General features: G+C 53.9%; 1 protein-coding gene across 1 annotated transcript; it reads right to left on the minus strand.

Moving 5' to 3' along the window:
- TJP3 (tight junction protein 3) lies at nucleotides 1–19,815 on the minus strand. The gene is given in 22 exon segments (XM_070373921.1): nucleotides 1–250; nucleotides 618–664; nucleotides 1,659–1,946; nucleotides 2,331–2,431; nucleotides 2,514–2,724; nucleotides 3,163–3,233; nucleotides 4,876–4,971; nucleotides 6,168–6,379; nucleotides 7,286–7,523; nucleotides 7,663–7,771; nucleotides 8,643–8,799; nucleotides 9,019–9,085; nucleotides 9,508–9,566; nucleotides 10,086–10,194; nucleotides 10,469–10,628; nucleotides 11,705–11,808; nucleotides 13,124–13,472; nucleotides 13,717–13,787; nucleotides 13,790–13,818; nucleotides 14,491–14,600; nucleotides 14,716–14,772; nucleotides 19,637–19,815. Coding segments are annotated over 22 exon segments (2,766 nt in total). The 5' UTR covers nucleotides 19,655–19,815; the 3' UTR covers nucleotides 1–147.
- Between the last annotated feature and the right edge of the window lie 772 nt (nucleotides 19,816–20,587).

Consider the following 20,587-nt stretch of genomic DNA (forward strand, 5'->3'; position numbering starts at 1 on the left):
CAGGAAATCACTAGAAGCCAGTGCTGTGAAAATACTCTATTAAATACCAGGTAGAGAGAGGCAGGTTTCTAGGTTCTGTATGGGAGACTGAGTCTCAGCTCCAGGGAGGAAATAGGAGGACAGGCCAGCTGGCCACCTGGAAGGGGGTCACAGGTCAGTGGCTGGTCCCCAGTCGTAGCCGTCTTCATCAGAGGACTCCACATCTCTGGCTCGTGTAAACTTTTTCCTCAGAGCTTCCCTCTCATATGTCCTGGGTGAGAAAATAGAAGAGGCTGTGAGTGGGGAGGGTGTGGACTTACCTACTGTTAACTGAGTTGACTCTGGACTAGGCACAGTGGGTGTAGTCAGAGATGAGCAAGACTCTCAAACTCCTACACATCCTTCAAAGCCCCAACCCCAATGTCCCCTCCTTCGGGAAGCCTTCTCATCCTCCCAGGAAGAGGATTCCTACTCTCATGGCCCTGACTGCATGAGGCTTGGAGTGGCTCTCTCTGGTTCTGTCTCACCACGAGGCTCTAGCACCACAAAGGTGCTAGCACCACAGCTTGATTCTAAGCACCCCAAAATCCCGGGGTGGGGGGTTGAGCAGCCCCAATGTGGAGTATAGGGACTCTTACCGCATGCTTTCTTGTCGCCGTTGACCCTGTGGGTGGCGGCTATCCATCTTGGAGAGGGAGAAAGGCAGTTAACACTTATCCCCACTGAGGAATGAGAAATAGGGATGAGTAATCACCCCCATCCTACCTCCCTCCCTTTGGCCAGGCAGTTCTACCCACAAACTTTCTCCTCGTCCCCACAGAAGTCTTGAAATCATCCCCAATTTTAAATGAGAAAATGGATTTGGACAGGGCAAGGCCTTGGCTGAGATCTCCCAGCCTGTCAACAAAGAGAGAGTTGGATTTCCCATCTGTGACATTCCTCAGAGTCATGTTGTCAGCAGTACATAAATGAGTTCATGTATGTCCACTGCTTAGCGTAGAGCTGCCTCATAAACAGGATGCCATAGACAGTTGAACAGGTTGGGCACTGCACAACCCCACAGCACCATTCTACCAGCAACATCATAGATTTGTACGTTTTTACATTTCCCTAGAGAGGGTCTGGAGAACTTTCTTGAATTCACAGAAAAGCACCTAGGGGGCTGAGGAAGCCCCACAGAGAATAAGTGCTGAGTCAATATTTGTTACTGTCAAATACCTGACTACGATGGGGAAGGACTTGGACTAAGTGTATTCAGTTTAAACAACAAGCTTGTGGGAATTCCCTGGCGGTCCAGTGGTTAGGACTCTGAGCTTCCCATTGCAGGGGGCCTGGCTTCAATCCCTGGTCCAGGAACTAAGATCCCTCAAACCTCGTGGCCAAAAAATACAAAACAAAGCAGCAGCAGCAACCAAATAAACAATGAGCTTGTGATGTCAAGACTTTACCATCAGTCTCTGAATCTAAGATAAGGAAACTCATGCAGAGATTAAATATTTGTTCTAAGTGACTCTGGTTTAAACACCCTAGAAGTAGGTCCCAGATACTAATATGATCAGGGAAGTTTCTGCTCCTTCACATCCAGGGGGACGGGGTGCGGGGTTGGTAAGTTAACAGACCCCCTACGTCTCAGCCCCATCCCCAAACCCTTGCTGGTGCCACCCCTGTGCTCTGTTCACCTGGGCTTCCCGGGGACTGGAGGGTCTCCCATGATGCTGCGGGATCCGGGCCTCATCCCCCAGCACAGGCTCTGAGGACCGGGCCAGGGCTGGCACCCGGGGCCCCTCATCCACGTCTGTGTGGGGCCCACCCTCGCCATCCGTGTAGCCTTCACCGTCCGTGTAGACGCTGCCCTCGCCATCTGTCTCGTAGTCGCTGTTGACCCGGCTGTCGCAGCTCAGGTCCGCGGAGCTGTCTGCCAGGCCATGGTGGGGGAGGTCCAGGTTGTCTTCCGAGGAGTTGTCCAGCTGTGGGTGCACATGGCCGGGCTGAGCCAAGATCCTTCCCCCTCCCCCCTCCCGCCTCCAGCCCCAAACTTCCTTGATCTGAGACCAAACCCCAGACCCATGACACCACCCTTCAAATTCCAGTCCTCAACCTCAAGTTGAGGCTTAACTCTTGACCCCAAGGTGAGTTCTCACCATTGACCTTATTCGAGACAGAGCCTCCAAATCTGAACTGAGCCCCAAGCCTTGACTCCAGCCCCCAAAGAAGTCCCAATTCCCAAACCCAACCCCCCAGTCCCATCTCACCCCAGGAACCAGGTCCAGAAACCCTAACCTCAGGGTCAAATCTTGGCCACGCCCCTCAGTCCCTAACTCCAGGCGGGTCCCACCCCCTGGCCCAGATACCTGGTCCTCAGCCGTCCAGATGGGCCGCATCTGCTGCTCCTGGATGACGGCCTTGAGCTCTTGGTACCAGGAGTCACTCGTACCTTGCAGGGGGATGGTGGCTACAGGGAGGGGGCATCGGCATGGCCGGGAGGCTCGGGCCAGGGCCCACCACCCACCCCAGACCCTCAGCTCCCATCCCACCTGTGAAGAGGTGGTCGCTGTACTTCCTCAGCTTCTGGGCCTGGGCGTAGAGCCGGCGGGAGCTGCGGCGGGAGGCGGGGGCCAGCCACTGGCGCAGGGCTTTGAGGGCTGTGCGGCTCTCAGGAACACAGAAGACCACGATGGGGTAGTACTGCACGTAGTTGAGGCGCTCAATGGCTGAGGGTGTCACGTCCAGGAGCGCGTGCTTGTCCTGGGCCGGGCCAGCGCCGGGGGCAGTGGTGCAGGGCCAGGAGACAGAGAGAGAGAGAGAGAGAGAGAGACAGTGGAGAGAAAAACCACGCCCAGAGACAGAGCATTGGAGACAGGTGAAGAATCAAACAGATGGAGATGAAGAGTCTGAGGTCAGAGTGGACCCCCAAGCCACTCACATCTGCAGGCCAGCATGTTGGCCTGAGTCACTGTGTCTTGAGCACAGAGCCCCCACTTTGATTCTCTGCCTTTTCCCAGGGCTTGCCACTGCATGACACAGGGCAGGCTCTGTCCCCCTCAAGCCCTCCACATGAAAAAGCCTCCAAAATGGGCCTCCATGGAAAATCACATCTGTTGGGCATGGGGCCAGAGCAAGTTGGAGGCCTGGGCCTCAGTTTCCCCATCCATGAAATGGGACCCACAGCACAGCCTTGCTTACTTTCTCTGCAATCACCCGCACGGTGTCCAGTCTGATGATCTTGGAAGGGCTCTCAGTCCTTGACACACTCTCTGTGGAGGGGAGAGGTGACTGGCAGCTTCAGGAGGGCAGTCACTGGCCCTTCAAATTCATGTCTACCTGCCCCTCCCTTTCTCAAGAACCCACCATGGCTCCCCATGGCCCTTGAAAATCCTAACACCAGCAATAGTAGCTCCTGTTGGCCTCATGCCTGATACCACACTGGGTCCCCTCTTGAACATGACCCTTACCTCCTCCTCCTGAACAGGAGTGGCTGTTACTGGCCCATCTGGCAGATGGGAAAACTGAGCCTCAGGGACATAAGGTCACCAGCTCAGAGTCACTGAGCCAAACGGCATGAGGAGCTGGGTGCAGAGTCTGAGCTCCAGATACTCACTCTCCAAGGCTCAGTCCCAGCTCTAGGCCTTTGCTTGGGCTGTGACCCAAAAGAAGCTATTCTCCCACCCCCATGTGTCTTCTATGACCCTAGATGGAGCACTGCTTCCTCCAGGAAGCCCTCCTAGATATCCTGGCAGCTGAGGGAGAAGGCACGCCTTGCTCTGGGGTGCCTAGAAGGGAGGGGGACACAACCTTGCTTTTTTCTCTTTGTTGTGGTAATCTGTGTAACATAAAATGTACCATATCTTAACTGTTTTTAAGTCCATAGCTCAGTGGCATTAAATACATTCACAGTATCATGCAACCATCCCTACCATCATCTCCAGAACTTTTTCATTTTCCCAAACTGAAACTCTGTCCTCATGAAACAGACTCCCCATCCCCTCCCCCAGCTCCTGCCCCACCATCTACTTCCTGTCTCTGTGGATCTGATTCATCTAGGATCTCCTGTGAGTGAAATCAGACAGTATTTTTCCTTTTTGTGTCTGGCTTTTCTCACTGAGCATCAAGTCCTCAAGGTCCATCCATGTAGCAAGTGTCTGAATCTCCTTCCTTTTTTTAAGGCTGAGTGATATTCCATGGATAGATGGAGCACATTTTATTTATTCATCACCTGTTGACGGATACTTGGGCTGTGTCCACCTTCCGGCTGGTGTGAATCATGCCGAAATTTCATGTACAAGTATCTGTTCAAGTCATAGCTTTCAGTTCTTTCCACATATCACCAAAAAAAATTATTTTACCTTCTTTTCAACCATTTTAAATTTATAAATACCATTCTCCATTAGCAGGCTGAATAAGAACAACCAGACTTAGCCCAGGAGCTACAATTTGCTGATTCTCTACCCTATCCTAATTATTTCTGTAGTTGTTCACTTTTGGTCTCTTCCAGAAATTCTGTGTATTTGTTCAACACTGTGTCTAGAGCTCAATAAACAAATGTCTTGAACTAATGAATGGACAGTTGGCAACTGTCTAATTGGCTCCATTGTCAATGACTGCCTGGTAAACGTGTTAAGAAGGATTCTGAGGCTCTCTGGGCAAAGAGTGCCAAGGTCAATTGAGGCTGCATCATTAGCAGCTCCCTTACCACACTGCCTCAACCCTAGAGGCTGAGAAAGGGTTCCTTTTTAAAAAAATTTTTGCCACACTCCGTGGCATCTTGGTACCAGGGATTAAACCCACACGTCCTACATTGAAAGGTGGAATCTTAACCACTGAACCACCAGGGAAGTTCCTAGGAAAGGGCTATGAAACGATTCACCAGTGAGGTTGCTAAAGGACCCGGTTTCTTACCTGCAATTTCAAACTTGTCAGGCATCTCAGCTGTCAACTTCTGCATAGCAATGTCGGCCACGGGTCCCAGTATCACCACCGGGCGCTTGAAACTCGCTGAAGGGCAGAGAATCAATGACAAGAATCAGGATCCCATGTGGGGCAAGGACTGCTAGCCTCTTGCACAACTGCTTCTTCATTTTCTCCACAGTAGATCTAGTGAGGCCCATGGCTACCCAGCTAAAGACTACAACTCCCTGCCTCCCTTGCAGTAAAGGTGGCCATGTGACTGTGTCCTGGCCAATGGGATGCAAGCAGAATGATAAGCAAAGTCTGGGTTGTATCCTTCATGGAAAGGTAGGAGCTCTCTTTGACTTCTTACACTAGGAGTGTTACTTGAAAGAAAAGGAAACTTCTTGTTTATACAGCTGTCCCTTGAGGTCTGTTAGAGCAGCTGAATCCAGCTAACTCAGTGGTTGGTAACCGCCATTACAACCCTCAGGCCACATCCGGTCCAGTGCCTATTTTTGTAAATAAAGTTTTATTGGCACAGAATCACATCCGGTTATGTCCCATTTCTCCTGTTTGTGTGTGTGAGTCGCTCAGTTGTGTCCAACTCTTTGCAACCCCATGGACATGTAGCTCACCAGGCTCCTCTGTCCATGGAATTCTCCAGGCAAGAATACTAGAGTGGGTTGCCATTCCCTTCTCCAGTGAAATCTTCCCAACCCAGGGATCTCCTTTATTGTAGACAGATTCTTTATCATCTGAGCCAACTTATTCTGGGTCACCTGCTATTCCCATCCTCCCACTGTTCTAAAAGCCTCTGCACCTGGTCTTAATCCTCTGCCCTGAGGCTGTATGTAAGAGCTTAATCTTTTCCCTTCCAGAATCTGGATAAGGTGTATTTTTACAACTGGTTCTCAGGTAGGGAAAGAATCTCCTGGTTTTGTGCGTATGTATTTTTGTCCTGGGCTTCCCTGGTGGCTCAGTGGTAAAGAATCTTTCTACAATGTGGGAGCCGCAGGAAATGTGGGTTCAATCCCTGGGGTGGGAAGATCCCCTGGAAGAGAGCATGGCAACATACTCCAATATTCTTGCCTAAAGAATCTCATGGACAGAAGAGCCTGGTGGGCTACAGTGCATGGGGTCACGAAGAGTCAGACACGACTAAAGCGACTTAGCATGGCATGGCATGGCATTTTGGTCCTAAGGTAACTAAAAGTGGGTGTTTGGGGTGGAAGGAGGGAGGTAAGGATTGTGGCTTTTGAACACTTATTTGAGGCCCTTCGCCTCCTCCCACCCTGGCCCACCTTCTCTCAGCACCACGCGCTCGTACGGTGGGTAGTGACCCTGTTTGGTCAGAGCTGACAGATCCTCGCGGCTCCGATGGGTGGTCTTCTTGGCTCCCCGACGAAGACCCCGCAGCCGCCAGAACTCGGCCCGTGAGTTGGAGCCCACTGAGGCTCCAGGTATGACCCCCACAGCCCGCTGAGCAGCCTCCAGACTGGCCAGCTGCTCAGCCCTGGAGAGAAGGGAGGAGGTAAGTGAGCACCAGAGTCCAGCATGACAGCCCCAAAGATGTCCATGGCCTGAACAGGGGGCGGTGTGGACGGGTCACCTCAGTGGGCAAAGGAGACTTTACAGGAGGGATTAATTTAAGGCCCCTGAAATGGGGACGACCCTGGCTCCCTGGGGGGACCCAGTGTCATCATAGGGTCCTTATAAAAGCGGGGGGGAGATACTTCCCTGGTGGTCCAGTTGTTAAGAATCCACCTGCCAATGCAGGGGACACGGGTTCAATCCCTGGTCCAGGAAGATCCTAATACCTCACAGCAACTAAGCCCCTGCACCACAACTACAGAAGCCTGTGTGCCCTAAGAGTCTGCGCTCCAAAACAAGAGAAGCCACTGAAATAAGAAGCCCGAGCACCGCGGCCAAGAGTAGACCCCGCTCACTGCAACTAGAGAAAGCCCGTGTGCAGCAAGGAAGACCCAGTGCAGCCAAAAATAAATAAATTAAAAAAAAAAAAAAAGGGAGGGGTGGGAGGGTCAGAGGCAGAGAGAGACAGGAGATGCCACCCTGCTGGCTGTGAGGATGGAGGGAGGGGCCGCGAGCCAGGGAGGTGGTGCCTCTAGCAGCTGGAAAAGGCAGGAGCTTATGCTCCCCTAGAGCCTCGGGAGGACCCAGCCCTGCCCACATCTCGACTGAGCCCCATCAGATGCGTTTCGGACTTTGGACCTCCAGAACATGAGATGATAAATAAATGCATGTTGCTCAAAGCCCACAGGTTTATGGTAATTTGTTACAGCAGCTGCGGGAAACGTATGCTGCTGGTTGGCTGGAGCCTTCTGCAGGGCTCTCCAGAGTGCACCACCAGGGATGCTAAGTAGTGATGCTAAACCTATTCCAGTGCGTGGTTGGTCCCCACCTGCTCTGGTTGGGGATGATGCCCCGCTCCTTCTCCCGGAGGTCACGCCCCATGCGCACTGCCAGCCACTGGCCTCCCCGGGTGGGACTCTGCCCGGGGCCAGGGTACAATGTGTCCAGCACGTGGAAGACATCTCCGCGGGTGAAGCCCAGGCCGGATGGCGGGCTGGGCTCCATCTCAAAGTGCGTGCGGATGTAGAAGGAGTCGCCCAAGCCAGACCGCACCATCTTCTGGAAGACTGGATGGGGAGACTCCGTGAACTGGTGGGACCCAGACCCCACCCCTCCCCAGGGCCTGACTGTGGATCGCACTCAGCCCTGGGCCACGCACACCTTTCTCTCTCTCTCTCTCACACACACACATACACACACACTCACTGTCCTGCTTGCGCTGTGTCACCAGCTCCACCTCCTCGCCAACTGGCAGCCCCAACAGGAAGTTCACAGCCTCCTCCCGGGTCAGGTTCTGGAACGGGGTATCATTCACCTGCCAGGAATGGGGTGCAGATGGGACGATGCCCTGGGTGAGAGATCCCAGCTCTTCCTCTCAACAAAGCTCTCAATCCTCCCCTTCCAGGGTTGCTGTCAAGAGTCCTGGAGATTAGGGGATGGCTTTCCAATGGAGGCATTGCCTTGTAGCACCCAGGCTTCACACACACTTGTGAAGGTTTGACCCGGAAACCAGGAAATGGGAAATATAATCAATTCAGGCACAACCAAGTCTCAGTGAGTGTTCAACATCAAGACATAGGAACGGGGGGTCTCAGCTGTGACAGGACCAGGACACTGGTGGGAATTTGGTGAAACACGAACGAGGACTTCTCATGGTCCAGTGGTTAAGAATCCACCTGCCAATGCAGGGGACAAGAGTTCGATCCCTGGTCCGGGAAGATTCCACATGCTGCAAAGAAGCTCTATACAGTCAGCAAAAACAAGACCAGGAGCTGACTGTGGCTCACATCATGAGCTCCTTACTGCAAAGTTCAGACCTTAGTTGAAGAAAGTAGAGAAAATCACTAAGCCACTCAGGTATGACCTAAATCAAATCCTTTATGATTATTCAGTGGAAGAGACGAATAGATTCACGGAATTAGATATGACAGATGCAGTGACTGAAGCACTATGGACAGAGGTTTGTAACATTGTATAGGAGGTGGTGACCAAAACTATCCCCAAGAAAAAGGAAGACGCAGAGCAGCCAAAAAAAAATATATATATATATACACATAAATTTGAATGTCTCTGAGGGTCTTGCCAGTCCCCAAGGAGGCCCAAGAGGAGGGCTCACAGGCAGCAACAGACTCGGGGACCACCCAGAACGCCCACCGCCAGCCACCCCAGCTAAAACTCCCGCTCACCTGCAGAATCTCATCTCCCTCCAGGATGCCCTGGCCGTCAGCTGGGCTGCCCGCCTGAACCCCGGATACAAAGATGCCCACGTCATTGCCTCCGGCCAGCCGCAGCCCAATGTTCGTGCCCTTGAAGAAGCGGACCACACGCGAGTCTGGGCTGTACCTGCGCAGGGAGGCGGAGGCGGAGTCAGGTGGGAGGCGGAGTCAGGGCAGGCAGAGGCGGAGTCATGCGGGAGGCCGAGTCAGGTGGACTGTGAGCTTCCCAGCTTCGGAGCTGAACCTCCCAAACAGCCCCACGTGGGTGTCCCGGGAAGGCAGGTGGTGGGGACCGGGGAGGCACCCCGGCGTGTGCAGGTCCTCAGTTTTCTTTTGGGGCACATACCCGTGGTCCTCCACACTCTGACCGCTGGGCACCCTGTAGATGTCATAGTTTCTTGGCCTCGGGGAGTCTGAAAGGGAACAGCCAGTTTTCCCCAAGTGCACTGACCGGTCCAGCCGCCAAACTTTTGCTGTAGGGCATCCCTGCCCCTTGGAATGTGGCTGCCCAACCCCCGCTCCTTCCGGGGCAATTGTCCCTGACCTCTGAGGCCCATGCCAGCCTTCCACACTCTGCATGGCACAGCCTCATTGGCTGATATCAGAAAAACCAGAGGAGAGGTGCTCAGACTGACCACAGAGGTGCTCACCTGTTTAGTTTTAAAAAAATATATTTGTTGATGCCAAATGAGAAGTCAGCATTGTTGAAATGTCTTTTTTTTTTCCTGCTATGCCATGTGGGATCTTGGTTCTCCAACCAGGGATTGAACCCAAGTCCCCTGCATTGGAAGCACAGAGTCTCAACCACTGGACCACCAAAGAAGTCCCTGCTCACCTGGTTCTGACGCGGTCCTAGAATCCACTGAACTTTCCCGCGGAAGCCGGTGGCTCTCCCTGGTGGGGAACAGATTTGGGGTGGGGTTTGGGGGGTGGATGTTGAGCAGCAAATTTTAGAAGAATTTGAATTTATCAGCACTTGGGTTTTAATTCTAGTCCTGCCCCTCTGCAGCTGTGTGATCTCAGGCCCTCTGCTCCTTATGACATGTCAATGACCTAAAGAGCCAATAATGAAGTAAGAGTTGGAACCTTGGCATGGGCTGTCCTCTGGCCTCTAAGATGGACTGAGGTGACCTCTACCCCTGGTTGTTACTCCTGTGTGGTCCCCTCCTCTAGAGAGACCCCCCTGCTGAGGGTCTGAGTCCTCCCACCAACAGCCATAGGAGGGAGCTTAGAAGTGGATTATCTACCCCCAAAAGCCCATAGCCCTAGACCACGTCTTGGAACCTCCTATGGACAGGAGAGACCTCTTCCAGGCAGGCCACCATGGCTGCACCCTCAAGGTTACCCAATGTGGGAAAAGACATGCCCGTGTTCCCCTCTCATTTGGCCATCCTAGCCAATGGGGTTACATACACGGGGGAGTTGGTTCGGCTGGTGTCTGGACTCTGCTGCCCATGCTGGGGTGGCGGTGGGATGTGAGATGGTGGTGCCTGGGACAGTTCTGAGCCGAGGTCTGAGATGTCTGTGGGGGAAAACATGTCTCAGCCATGGGCATGGCCTTCCAGGCTGGACCCATTTCACGGAGGGGCACATCAGGCCTCTCTAAGCAAAGGGGCCCAGACCAGAGTCAGGCTCAGCTGGGAACCTCCAGCTCTGATTTGCTGTGTGGCCTTGGGCAAGTTTCTGTCCCTCTCTGAGCCTCTCAGGGCCAGGCTTACCAACCCCTGCTTGGCCCTGCCAGACACAGCCTGCTTCCCTGGCCCTCCGTTCGAACCTCCCTGCCCAGGGCCCCTCACCCTCCAGGAGGGAGCTGTCGCTGTCACTGACGGCCGGAGGGATATTCACCAGGAACTGGCCTCGGTCCCTGAGCACCAGCAGAGTCAGTTTCCCTTCCGATTTCTCAATCAGTTGGCGTGTGTCACTCAGCGACAGATTCTCACTGGACACCCCGTTGATCTAAAAGGAATCAGGAGAGGAGAGAGGAAGCAAGTTCACGAGAGATAGGGGACACTAGAAACAGATATTTTGGTGGGGGGACTACAAACACACAACTCTCAGGGGTTACTAAAAACAGACATTCTCAAGAGAAAATGATAGCATTCCTTCTGTGAGAGGATACTATGCCGAGAACTGACCTCTGGAAGAATTCTAGAAACAGTTTTCTAAGAGGGGTGGGGGATGCTAGGGAAAAATTAAAATGGACTGACTCTCTCATCTCCCCAGAGAGGGAAATTTCTCAGGAGACACGGGGAACAGATATTAGATATTACAGATATTACAGGAGTAATAATAGAGACAACCCTAATTGGGGGTGAGGGAGTAAATACTTAAATACTAGAAACAGATGATCTCTAGGAGGTGCTAGAAACAGACATCCGGAAGTAGACTGGAAATGCACAATTCCTAGGGAGGGTTTAACGTCATCTCAACTCACCAGGAATCCATTTCTAACATTTCCTCTTGGGAATGTCCGTTTTCAGTAACCCTTGCGATTGTGAGTTTCTAGCCACCCCCCACCTCCAAGCTCTAAGCGTCAGCCCTAAGCCACTAGAAACAGACACTCAGGGTCACTAGAAACAGACAACTCTGAGAAGAGTTTAGAAACAATCAACCAGAAATGATTTGGAAATCAAACATCAGGAATCACTAGAAACAGATTTTCAGGGGAGGAGTCTAGAAGGAAATGAACTCTTAAGGCAGAGCTGCCCCTTGCAGCCTGGTTTCTGGATCACTAGTATCCAGGCACCTAAGGCAGGTCCACGAATCAGTGCTGTAGCCAGCTGGCCATGTGATTCTGAGGATACTAGAAACAGACAACCCAAAGGGAGTACTAGAAACCAACATTTGGCAATGGATTAGCAGCAGATAGGGGAAAGGGCGGAAAATCCTGCATAGCCATCTCCAATCTTTGGAAAATAGGTAACAATGCAGCTGGCAAGTGGTTCAGCTCTGCTGACCTTACTGGGTGTCTTGGTAGCACTGTTACTCTCTGGCCCTGGTCTCCCTGCCTCTAATGGGAAGCCTGGGCTTACCTGGAGGATGAGGTCTCCTTCCTGAAGCCCACTGTTCTGGGCAGCCAGGCCCGAATCTGTGATGTGCTTGATGAAGATCTGACTGCCCAGTTTGACCCCAAAATCTGTGGGAGGAGGCGGAAAACTGAGGCAGGGCCTGGGGTCTAGGCTGCCAGGGGCTCTCAGATCCCAGCCTTTTCACCTGCTCTCTACCACCCTGCCTTCCCGGCTGCTGTCCTAAGGGGACGGGGCAAGCTTCAGCATTTCCAGCGGGCATTCTCCGCCTCAGGTATCTCTCAGCAGGTGACAGCAGACCTGGTGCCCCATAGCTGGAGATGCAACACACGAGCACCAGGTGGTGCCAAGAGCTGGAAAGATGGAGAAAGCGGGGAGGTGGGGAAGTGGCCTTGGTGGGAAGGGGGGAAGCCGTTTGGGACGAGGTGGTCGGGGGACAGCCTCTCTACGGGGGTGATGTCTGAGCCAGGTCTCAGATGAAGCAAGGGAGCAAACCCTGCAAGGGTCTTGGGAAGGTTGTTTCAGGTGGGAAATGGTCTGTGCAAATGCCCTGCAGCAGGGATTCTGATGTCATTGCATGGTGGTCGGCAGTAGGCACCTGAGAAAGGGCAGAGCCCGGGCTGTCCCTTCCAGACACCCTGATGACAACACCAAAAGGGCTTCGGGGTCACAACCCCCAATATTCAATGAGATCACAACGAACATTTTCAGGAGTATTAAAATTACGATGTGGGGTAGAGGTCCCAGTGCCATTTGTCACATCGTAACCATAATTCCGAGATCATGATTCTGTCCTTTAATCACGAGGGGGTGAGAGGTCATGTCTCTCTACCTCTGTAGAGGTAAAGGTCTACTGTTCTCTACCTATGAACACCTTGACAATCTACTGATGTCATGATGTGTGAGCTTCCTGTTTCTCTAAGAACATGCCACAAATTTAGTGCGTATAATACACACAGATTTATCTCACAGTTTGAAATGGGCCTCATGGGACTTAATTCAGGTGTGGGCAGGGCTGATCCCTCCAGAGGCTCCCAGGGAGCACTGGCTCCTGCCTTTCCCAGCTTCAAGGCACCACCTGGCTTGCGGCCCCTCCCTCCACCCTCACAGCCAGCAGCTCAGCATCTCCCGTCTCTCTCTGCCTCTGATTCTCCCCCTCCCTCTTATAAGGACACTGTGAAGACACTGGGTCCCCAGGGAATGTAGGGTCATCCCCATCTCAGGGGCCTAGCTTAATTGCACCTGCAGAGTCCCCTCTGCCCCGTGAGATGACACGTCCACAGGTCCTGGGATAGGGCGTGGACATCTTTAGGGGCTGTTATTCTGCTGAGCACACACCACGCGCGACCAAATGTCAGGGCAGCAACGAGGCCCTTTCCCAGGGATTCCAAGACCCCCTGCCGACAACATAGCCCTAAGGCTCACCATCACTCTCTCTCTTCCGCACCAGCACGGACTTCACGGGCCGCATTTGCACGTCCTGCCGTGGCAGCCGCTTGAAGCCAGATACCAGGGCCAGCCCGTTGGCCTCGGAGCCGCCACCTGGGCTCCTGCGCCCATGGCTGCTGGCCCGGCTCCGGCGACCTGCCCTTGGCCGACGGGAGCGCTCGCCCCAGGAGCGGCCAGAGCCGCTAGACGTGTCCCCCTCGTAGCCCCGGCCGTGGTCAGCCTCCTCCAAACGCCGCAGCCTGTCTTCCTCATCTGAGTCCTGGTGTCCCGGGGCAGAAGTGACCTTGGTGGCAGGCACCTGGACTTTCCGGGGACGCTTCACCGTCTGTTAAAGGAGGCAAAGATGGGTGGGGGGCCAGTTCAAGGCTCTGGCCCATCCCCTGGGCAGCCCTGGGGGACTCTGGTCCCTCCGAGCCTCAACATCCAAGCTATGAAATGGGGACACAATTCCATTGGCTTGGGGGAAGCTTATTCATTTGCCCATGGGCAGCAGGATCGGGGACTGGGGTGGGGTGGGGGACTCAGCCAGGACAGAGGTGCTGCTGGCAGGCACTGCCCCTCCCACTCACAATGTTGGCCATCTTTGTGCAGGTCTTGAGTATCTGAATGGCGAAGGTGGAGGTGACACTCTCCATGGAGACCCGTTCACCATGACAATCTGGTCCCCTGTCCTGAGGGAGAAGGCCAGGTCTGAGAGAGGAGGCCTTGCTGGGAGCCCCTCTCCCCAGGCCTTCCCTGAGGGCCCCTGGCAGGTACCCCCAGCTGTACAAGGCCTGGTTCCAAACCATCAGAGTCCCCAGGCTCACAAAGACATCCTTCTGGGCCTCAGTTTCCTCATCTGTAAAGTGGGGCTGATCAAAGAACCCACATAATAATGAAATGCAATTGTAGAACAGAAACGGCAATTGCGGCTGGCATCTCCATACCGCCTTACTTTTTTCTCTAGGCCCCCCTCTTCATGCTTTTCTTCCCTTCTCTCTCTGTTTCACACTCTATTTCTCTCTGAAGCTGGCCCCCGATTCTGAGTATCACATCACCTGTCAACCACTCGGGCCCAAGAACCATTTTTCCCAAAATAACTCCCAGGAGCCTCCTGCCCCCAAGACCTCAGGATACTGGGTCACTCTCCCTCCAGCCAAAAAGAGGTTTCTAGGATATTTGTTCCAGGAGCGTTCCAGGGCTACCATAACCCCGAGAACACAGTCAGTCATGCTGCCAGCTTCCAGTCCTGTGTTGTCAGAGCTGGGAGGTGCCAGGCACATTTTAGCCTCCAGACTCTGGACCATATAGGTCCCTCTTCTTGACACACCTGTCCCCTGTAACCCAGCTGCCTTGACACTCACTGTAGCCAGCCCTCAGCCGGCCCTCCAGGCACCACATCGGACACAACCACAGATCCACCGGACCGGTCTCGGCCACCAGAGATTGCGATGCCAAAGCCTCGGCGGGGGTCCTGAGAGGGGATGAGAAACAGAACGCGATTCTGCTTTTCACTGGGACAAAGGCCATCCTACGGGGACCGGCCCACTGTTTTTGTTGGCGCCCATGCAGGGAGAGGGAGGCCCCACCTTGCTGATCGTGGCAGTGTACTGTTCCCAGATGGTCAGCTCCTCCATGTCCAGCACCTGGAGTGGGGTGGCAGGGAAGGTGGCTGTGAGGATTCAGGGGTCTCCATACCTGGGTGGGGAGCCTAGCTCTGACACTCTCCTGGCCCAAGCCTGTGGGATGGTTGCAATGTCTCCTGAGACCTCAGTTTTTTCATCTGCAAAGTGGACTTAAGTCAGTGGTTCTCAACCCAGAACTGTTCTGCCTCCTCCAGGGGACACTGTGTGGTATCTGGGATCATCTGTGGTTGTCACAACTGGGTGTGCTCCTGGCATCGAGTGGGTGGGGGCTAGGGATGCTTCTCAAATTCCTTCAGTGCACAGGACAGACCCCACCATAAAGAATCATCCATGGGCTTCCCTGGTGGTACAGTGGATAAGAATTCGCCTGCCAATGCAGGGCACATGGGTTTGATCCCTGGTCCAGGAAGATTCCATATGCCATGGGGAGCAACTAAGCTCGTGCACTACAACTACTGAGCCCACGCATCTAGAGCCTGTGCTCTGCAACAAGAGAAGACACCTCAGTGGGAAGCCCGTGCAGCACAATGAACAGCCCCTGATTGCCGCAACTAGAGAAAACCCGCGCATAGCAACAAGAAATACAGAAAAAAAAAAGAAAAATGATCCTTTCCCAGATGTTAATGGTGCTGAACTGTAATGGAAATAGAGAAGCGGCAAGTCCTTGTTGCTTTCCCTCTGGGAGATCTGACTCGATGCCTAGTGGGCATCGAGCAAAGCCCACAGGCACAAGGGACTCACTCTGCTCCAGACCCGCAGGCCTCCTCGCCATTCCTCCAACACGCCAGGCCCGGTCCTGCCCCAGGACCTTTGCACACACTTTCTCCTCTGCCTGAAACTCTCGTCCACCAGATCTCTACCTGGCTTCCTCCCTCACTTCCTTCTCCCAGCCACCCGGTCTGCAACCGGCCCCTCCCCACCCCACAACAGACCAGTTTATCCACCTCATCCTGATTCCCAGTTCACAGAACCTGTGATCCCTTGACATTCTCTGAATTTTAAAAATCTGGTCACTGTACTTCTCCCTCTAGAATGTCTGCTTCGGAGGGCAGAGATTTTTATCTGCCTCGGATTCTATCTATGGAATGATTAAATGAAGTGCTTCCTTTGCGCCAGGCTCTTTGCAGTAAGATCTCATTTAATCTGCTCACTAACAGGTGTTCTGTTAACAGATAGTCTATTATTCATCTGTTATATGATTTTTTTCCAGTAGTCATGTATGGATGTGAGAGTTGGATCATAAAGAAGGCTGAATGCCGAAGAATTGATGCTTTTGAACTGTTTGGAGAAGACTCTTGAGAATCCCTTGGACTGCAAGGAGATCAAACCAGTCAATCCTAAAGGAAATCAACCCTGAATATTCATTGGAAGGATTGATGCTGAAGTTGAAGCTCCAATACTTTGGCCACCTGATGCGAAGGGCTGACTCATTGGAAAAGACCCTGATGCTGGGGAAGATCGAAGGCAGGAGGAGAAGGGGACGACAGAGGATGAGATGGTGGGATGACATCACCAATTCAATGGACATGAGTTTGAGCAAGTTCTGGGAGATGGTGAAGGACAGGGAAGCCTGGCATACTTGCAGTCCATGGGGCTGCAAAGAATCAGACACGACTGAGCGACTGAACAACAATCACAGATGAGGAAAGCTGGGTCCAGAGAGGGAAAGTCACTTGCCAAGACAACAGAGCAATTGGAGCGTAGGGGTGGAGAGGCGTGGCTTCTGTTATTTTCAAGTCCAGGGTACAGAGGAGATCAGAGGCTTTGGGAATAGAAGTCACGCAGCCAACAGAAGGGGGTATGTGGCCCACACCTATCCCTTACTTCTATCTGGATGTGCTGCTGCCCCTGGGGGGCCTTGTAGAAATGATGCCCCCTCCCCACACAGCATAGCATGTGTGGGGGGATTCCCTGTGCAGTGTGTGGTGTTTCCCTGCCTTTTCTTAGAGGTTCCTGGGAGAGCAGCATTCCAGGCTCCAGGGAGGTAGGAGGCCCTAGGAGAAGAGGGAAACAAAGCCAAGGGCGGGGCCTCATGAGCCCTCCTGGGAGCCGGGTCTGCTTTGCACCACCAAGATTCAAATCCTTCAGTGTGCACTTGACTGGCTGTGGTGGTACTTCTCCAGCCTCATCTTCCCCATCTGTACAATGGGTACCTCCCTCACCCCCGCTGCCCCATCTTTCAGCGCTGAGGTGTGAGAAGGGGGCCTGGAGTCTCCCACAAATAGCAGTAGGAGCCTCTGGAGGGACGGCAGTGGTTGTAGTGAGAAGTAATAATAATGATCTTTCTCCTCTGTGTAACATTAATAAGCAACACTATTTCATGAGCTGCCAGTGAGCACTATGCAGTACCCATTCCTTTACTCCTGAGTGACCTCAGGAAGCGGCTCTGCTTCTATTCCTGCCTTCCTGCTTCACAGGGGAGGAAAAGGAGGCCCAGAGAGGTTCAGTAAAGTACTAGAGGTCACACAGCACTACGTGAACCCTGGCAGTCTGTCCCACGCCTTTGCTCTCAACCACCTGGTCCCAGCACCCTTCTGTTCTTTTTTTTTTTTTTCCCCCCTTCTAAACATTTTTCGGAACTAAATCTTTTCACTTGCTCTGATTTTATGTTTGGTGTCATTAAATGATCCCCTTGCATTTTGAGTTCCTGGCTCTATTTTAAGAATCAGCCCCCAGGGAATCACAGCCCTCAGGGGGCAGGCGCAGGTGGCCATGGCTTGTTCTGGCTCGTGCAGGTTCGCCTCCACGGATACTGGCAGGCTCTCTGACACCCATAGGGTCACACCGAACCCCGCAGCCCACCTCAGCTTAGTTCACCCCCAACCTTTCCCCGGCTGACTCCTGTGCCTGGACACCCTCCCAATATGCATACAGCTGTCCCCTGACACTTGGGTCTCAGCTCAAATGCCACCTCCCCAGGAAGACCTCCCAGACTAGCCAATCTTCTCTGGCTGGCATGCTACCACTCCTCTGCTCTATTGATTAGGTTTTACTCATGGCTTCCAAAACCATCTTCAATTACCCTGTTTAATCATCAATTTGTGATTTTCTGATCTTTCTTCTTTAAGGCTAGGCGGGGCTGTCTCTCTGGGTACTTTGCTGATTGGTCCACCAATCAACCTCCCTTCCAGGCTTTTACACATGCTGTACTCCCTGGCAAACTCCTATTCATCCTTCACAGCCCCAGGGGCAGTGTCTCTTCCTTCAGGAAATAAGTCCTCAACACCCCCCCAAGACACATACATTTCTTGCCTCTGATTATTGAGGCCTGGGAGGTCCCAGTCCACCTGTCTCCCTTAAACCCCTGAGTCTGGGGATTCCTGGTAGTCAGGGTTGGGGGTCCTGGGACCCCATCATTGTCCCCACAGGACAGCGTGTGTGGGGAGTTTGCGGAATGCACTAATGGTAGAATAAAAGGCTGATTTTCCCAGGAACTCCACCAGGTTCTCTGGGAGATAGTGGAGGACAGAGGAGCCTGATGTGCTGCAGTCCACAGGGTCGCAAAGAGTAAGACACGACTTAGCGCCTGAACAACAACCACCACCTGCAGGTACGTCCAGAGTTCCTAGCCTCCTCAGCCCCGCCCCGCTCCAGGTGAGCTCCGAGGGGGCGGAGCCCGCGCCTACATCCCCGCCCCTTGCCACGCGCGGGACAAAAACACCGGAGACTAGAGGCCTCCGGAGGGGACTGGGCTTACCGAGTCACACCGGCCCAGGCACGTGGTTGCCAGGCTGCTGATCACTCTCCCCCTCCCCGCCCCCACCTCTGGGAACCACAGCGGGGGTCGGAGTGGGGGAGGGGAGGGGACCACAAATACTCGAGTTGAGGACGGGATTCTGGGAGCTGCTGCTTGCTGCCTGGAAGGAGAAAGAACTTCCCGGCCCTAGAGCCTCGGGTGGTCTGGCCTGGGGCCAGCCACAGATCTCCCGAGCCTGTTCACCTGTTTACCCCTCTGGGGCCCGACCTGAGACGCAGAAGGGTGGGTGTGACAAAGTCGGTTCAAGCTCCAACACTGGAGAACGAAGCACACCCCACTCGCCACAGGGCCACGGGGATTCCCTGCCCCAGCCCCGATCGGCCTGCCCGATGCAGCAAAACTGGACTCTCAAGCCAGATCCCCCAAGTTAACAACTCTGTATACAGTAGACACTCAATAAATGGTGATCCCCTCTTCCACAGCCTCACTGCCTTCGCCAAAGCCGTTCCAGCCCACATAGTCCCTGCCTACGTCCCACCCTTAGTGCTCAAGCTCAACTCGGCCCATCCCCCTGGGAAACTGCACACCTACTATGTACGAGGAGCATTTTCCCCCCCTCCTAGGATCCTCCCCACGCCCTTCTATAAAGTGACCATCACCCACTTTATAGACGAGGTTCTCAAAGGCGTGGACTCACTGGCTGGCTCAAAGTTACACAGAAAAATCGGAATTTGAACACCGGTCGGCCTGCTAAGGGACTTCCCAGGTGGCGCTGGTGGTAAACATCCCGACTGCCTATACAAGAGACAGAAGAGACGCGGGTTCCATCCCTGGGTCGGAAAGATCCCCTGGAGGAGCATGGGACAGAGGAGCCTGGCGGGCTACCGTCCACTGGGTTGCAAACAGTCACACATGACTGAAGTGACTTAGTACACACAAGAACGCTATCTGTTAAGGGAAGCAGACCCGGGGCAGAGGGAGCCCCCGGAGGCACGCTGGAGGCCAGTGGGCGCAGACACTCTCCCCTTGCTAGCCTCCACATTCTCCTGGGCCTCAATTTCCCCATCTGTTACCTAAGAAGGGGGTAATCTGGGGTCCCGGGTCCCGGTCCCAGCCCCGACCCCACCTCGGTCCCCTTCCCCCTCCAGCCCTCCGCGGGCTACTCGCCTGGAATCTCACCGCCATAGTCCACCCTGGGGGCTGTCCAGCGCCTCTGGCCCAGGGCGGGGGGCCTAGAAACAGTCAAAACTGGACCCCACCCTGGCGGCTGGGGAGGGTCGCGGCGAAGCAGGTGTCCAGCACTTGCCCTCCTCCCGCCCGCTCCGCCGCCAGGGCTGCACCTGCACCTCTTCCTCCTCTGAGTCCCCTCCCGGCCCCGCCTCTGTCCCGACACGCCTCCGGGACGCCGCCAAGGCCGCCTTCGCTCACACCCTGCCACCCCTCCTAATACAGGATCCAGGCCCTGTGGTGGGAATTCCAGGCCGTGTTTTCCGCCCAGCTGCGCACTAGCCGGCGGCCGGGTTGGAGACCTGCCCGGAGAGGCTGCAAGGAAGACCAGGCAGGGATTAAAGCCGCGTTTGGAACGGAGCCTGCGCTTTGGAAGGCTTTCCATCCAGGAAAACCAATGCGTGTTGAGATTCTGTAGAGAGACGTGTTATGGTTAGGAGCTAGCCAAGGTTCAGAGACCTCCCAAGAGTAGGGCTGATCTTTCTCGGTCACCTCATCTTCAGCAAGTTCACCCGATTTTATTTGATTTTTTGATTTTTGGGAGTTTATTTTAGAGAGGAAACTGAGGCCCAGAGAAACCTGGGGTGGGGTGAGGGGTATGGACTTTCTGAAGGTGTAGGCTGATATGAGACTTCCCTTTTGATGTCCCCTACAGTGGAGGATCCAGAAGGTGCACAGCGGTCACCTCTGGGCCTGGCCAGAATCCAGTGTTTTCAGCCTGTCTTCACACCTAGCCCTGGGTTGGGTCCCCAGCTGGGAAGGGCGCTCAGCGGGGACAAGGAAATTCTTTAAGATTCTTGGAGTAAAGGTCATGCTTCTTTCTCCACCCCTTGACTCACCCTCAAGGGACCTGTCTAGGAATAATTGGACCAGAGCCGGAAACCCTCTACC

Source organism: Bos mutus, chromosome 7, assembly GCF_027580195.1.
Source record: "Bos mutus isolate GX-2022 chromosome 7, NWIPB_WYAK_1.1, whole genome shotgun sequence".
Classification (NCBI taxonomy): Eukaryota; Metazoa; Chordata; class Mammalia; order Artiodactyla; family Bovidae; genus Bos; species Bos mutus.